This window comes from Oratosquilla oratoria, chromosome 30 (genome assembly GCF_046742065.1).
Source record: "Oratosquilla oratoria isolate Oo_2021 chromosome 30, ASM4674206v1, whole genome shotgun sequence".
NCBI classification, from domain to species: domain Eukaryota; kingdom Metazoa; phylum Arthropoda; class Malacostraca; order Stomatopoda; family Squillidae; genus Oratosquilla; species Oratosquilla oratoria.
In genome coordinates, this window is record NC_134806.1 from 50,345,555 (window position 1) to 50,348,602 (window position 3,048).

General features: G+C 35.7%; 1 protein-coding gene across 1 annotated transcript in view; it reads left to right on the forward strand.

The window, feature by feature from the left end:
* LOC143041183 (uncharacterized) overlaps positions 1-2,781 on the forward strand; it is a 3,178-nt gene extending 397 nt beyond the window's left edge. Inside the window, exons 1-2 of the mRNA XM_076213014.1 lie at positions 1-593; positions 1,388-2,781. The exon at positions 1-593 is cut by the window's left edge and continues 397 nt beyond it. Coding sequence (XP_076069129.1) covers positions 242-593; positions 1,388-1,521 — 486 coding nt within the window. The 5' untranslated portion in view covers positions 1-241 and the 3' untranslated portion in view covers positions 1,522-2,781. The remainder of the gene's footprint in view (positions 594-1,387) is intronic.
* The last annotated feature ends 267 nt before the right edge of the window (positions 2,782-3,048 follow it).

Below are 3,048 nucleotides of genomic sequence, written 5' to 3' on the forward strand. Positions count from 1 at the left end.
GATGATGGTAACTTTTTAAGGAAAGGCGAATGTAGATTTTGAGTTACACAACATATGCTGGGTAACGATGGCGAGGATTCCGTCAGATAGAAGAGCGGTTTGGGCTCGGATTGTTAATAAAGACTTTACTACCGTGTCTTCAGCCCTTTGCCATCTCCCCTATCCCCTGTGGAACAGAGGGAACGGTCTTCCAACAGCAAGACCTTAAGTTTAGGAATCAAACAAATAAAAAAAGGCAGACATGGAGACCTTAACTGTTCAGCATACAGACCCCTCGGGTCTCTCCACCTGCCCGACTCCCACCAACATCGCACAGCCATCCAGTGCATCTTCTTCATCGCCTTCGTCATTGTCTTCGTCGTCGACGTCATCCACATCCACATGCAGCATCCTTCGGATTCCCAGCATTGCATCCATTTGTTCAGCCATTAACAGCGGCAGTCCATCCGGCGGGGCTAATCCACCGACAAGTGAGTCGTCGCGTCGACTGAACCCAACAAATTCCGCCGCCGATGCCCCAGCGGCGGCGGCGGCGGCGGCTGCGGCTGCGGCGGGGCATGGACAGGTCATTCCCGGAGGATCTACCACTACAGGTACGTATTTATGTATAATTTAGCGTTTACCGAATACTTCGCGAACAGTGGAAAATCCGTTGAAGTCGTTTGTATGTTTTTTAGATGTTGACATTTTGCAAAGAAGTCTTGATAGCATTTATTTATGTAATTAAGTAATTCGTTTACAAACCAATATATTACATGTCTGTATATTACAGACGTAGTACTGGAAAAAGACATATATCTCTAAGTCCAGATCTCTCTTTGTCTTAGGCGATGGCGTCCACTTTCTTATAATCAATTTTAGCTTTATTCATATAATGGATCTTGATTACTCCACATGTTGTCTAATTTATCAAATGTTCTCGCAGTGTATTTATTGAAGTATTTTATGAAGTCTAACAAAAGAGTTCAAGTATGCTGTGTATGTGCTAAATGTTGACATATTGTAAATGTCTAGCTCATATTTATATGATATATATGTGTACATACATACAAATATATTGTGTGTACACTATATATATATATATATACACACGCACATTTCATCATGTTTGAAAGGGAAGATAAACAAAAATTAGTTTTCTCATCACAACACTTCAAAGTTAGGTCTCTGAATTTACCAAATTATAATATACAGGAAATTAACTAACCCTCAAAGGTACTCTCCTTGCTTGTTTTCTACAACTGTCAAACCTAGTTTTAAATTATTCTATTGTTCAAGTTATTCTCCTAAATTTTGTATTTATTTTAATTATTATTTTTTTCTTTTTATAAATGCTACAGTATTTTTACAAGTACACGTGGTTATGTGAATTGCATGGTATTTACAGAATGTCTTGGTGGGAGTGAAGAGAAAAATAATGATGTACTGTTTGATTCCAAAGAAAGAAGGAGACTGCAAGAGACCTTACAACCAACACTAGACAGTTCCATTGCCATTACCACCTGTCATCCCCATCCATAAAGTTGTCTGACATGTTCTTAAAACAAACTATAGTTTCAGCACTCACTACATGCAAAAGTTAATTCCATATAAGAGGAACTCCGTGTTTGTGCTTTCTCTTGAAGAAGGAAGGCACAAGTAGCATTGGCCGTAGAATGGGCTTAGGAAAGGGATAGAGAAGTGATCTGGAGAGAAGTAGCGAGTTAAACTTCATCAATGAATAGGTAATGATAGAATGTTAATAATGATAATAATAATTAAAAATAAAATACATATACCAAGGGCTTTTTCTCCCCTCACAAGGGAGGTAGCCAAAGTCAAAGGCATAAATCCACTCCCATCCATTTCATCCCCATATAACAAAGAAAAAGTTTAACTTCATTTACAAACAATAAAGTCTGATTAGTTATTGAGATAACAATGAATAATAATAATAGAAAATAAGAAGTAGAAAGTTGAACCCCACTGATGAACTAAAATAATGAAGTATGATGTTAGAATAAATGATAAATGAAATAAGGAGATAGTTGATATTCATATATAAACTTATAATACTAGAATACAAATAATAATAGAAATAATTATAATAAATGGAAAAATAACTTTATCTATATGAAATAAAATATTAAAAATTATAAGAAATATGAAGTAGTGGTATATTCAATTAAAATAATAAAAATTATTTTGATAATGTTGGATGTTTTGTTCTCTACTGTGTTCATGAGCATTGACCCAAAATATAAAAACATTCAAACTTCTTAGGCGACTAGTTCAGTTTACTAGTAAAAGATTGACAGTGTTGGAAGGAAAATGTTGATTGGAGAGATAGACAAATTTGGTTTTTGTGTTGCTGAAACGTATATAATTTCCAACATAATGAAGGTGATCTTATAAAGTCAAGTGTTGTGTAGAACTACAAGGATAATGGTGTTCAGACTGGGAAGAACATGTGGAAATTGGTGTCTGATATATTTTTCGGTGTCGTAAGCATAAGAGGAATGTGTGCATTCAGTTGAATTCTTAAACAGGAAGAAATAATGTGGGAGACAGATTAGAGCCTTTAGGGCAGGGGTTCCCAAACTGGGGGAAATTTGAAGCTACCAGGGGGAAAATAATTATACTACCTACGAACTAAAAAAATCTCAGATGAATTTTCTCATGTCTGAGAGAGAGAGAATGCCTGTTTATCAGTATATATGTACATTTGTAAAATAAATTAGTAAATAGTCACAGTGTGTTTTAACTACTCTTTCCCTCATACACATGAAGGGGGAAATCTGGATGGTTGAACTGGGTGCAGGGGGGAAATGAAAGAAAAAAATTTGGGAACCACTGCTTTAGGGAGTCCATATTTTTTGGAGATCGGTGACCTACGTCAAGCTACGAGTATGGAATGGCCAGAAAAAGGAAATTGAAATGTTTTGAGGAGAGATAAACATATATTGTGCCAGATTTCACCAAATGTTTTTTTATATTTGTAATGCAATAGCATAGGTCTGGCAAAAAAAAAAAGTGAATAGAAAGCAAAATAAAATTGAAAATATGGCA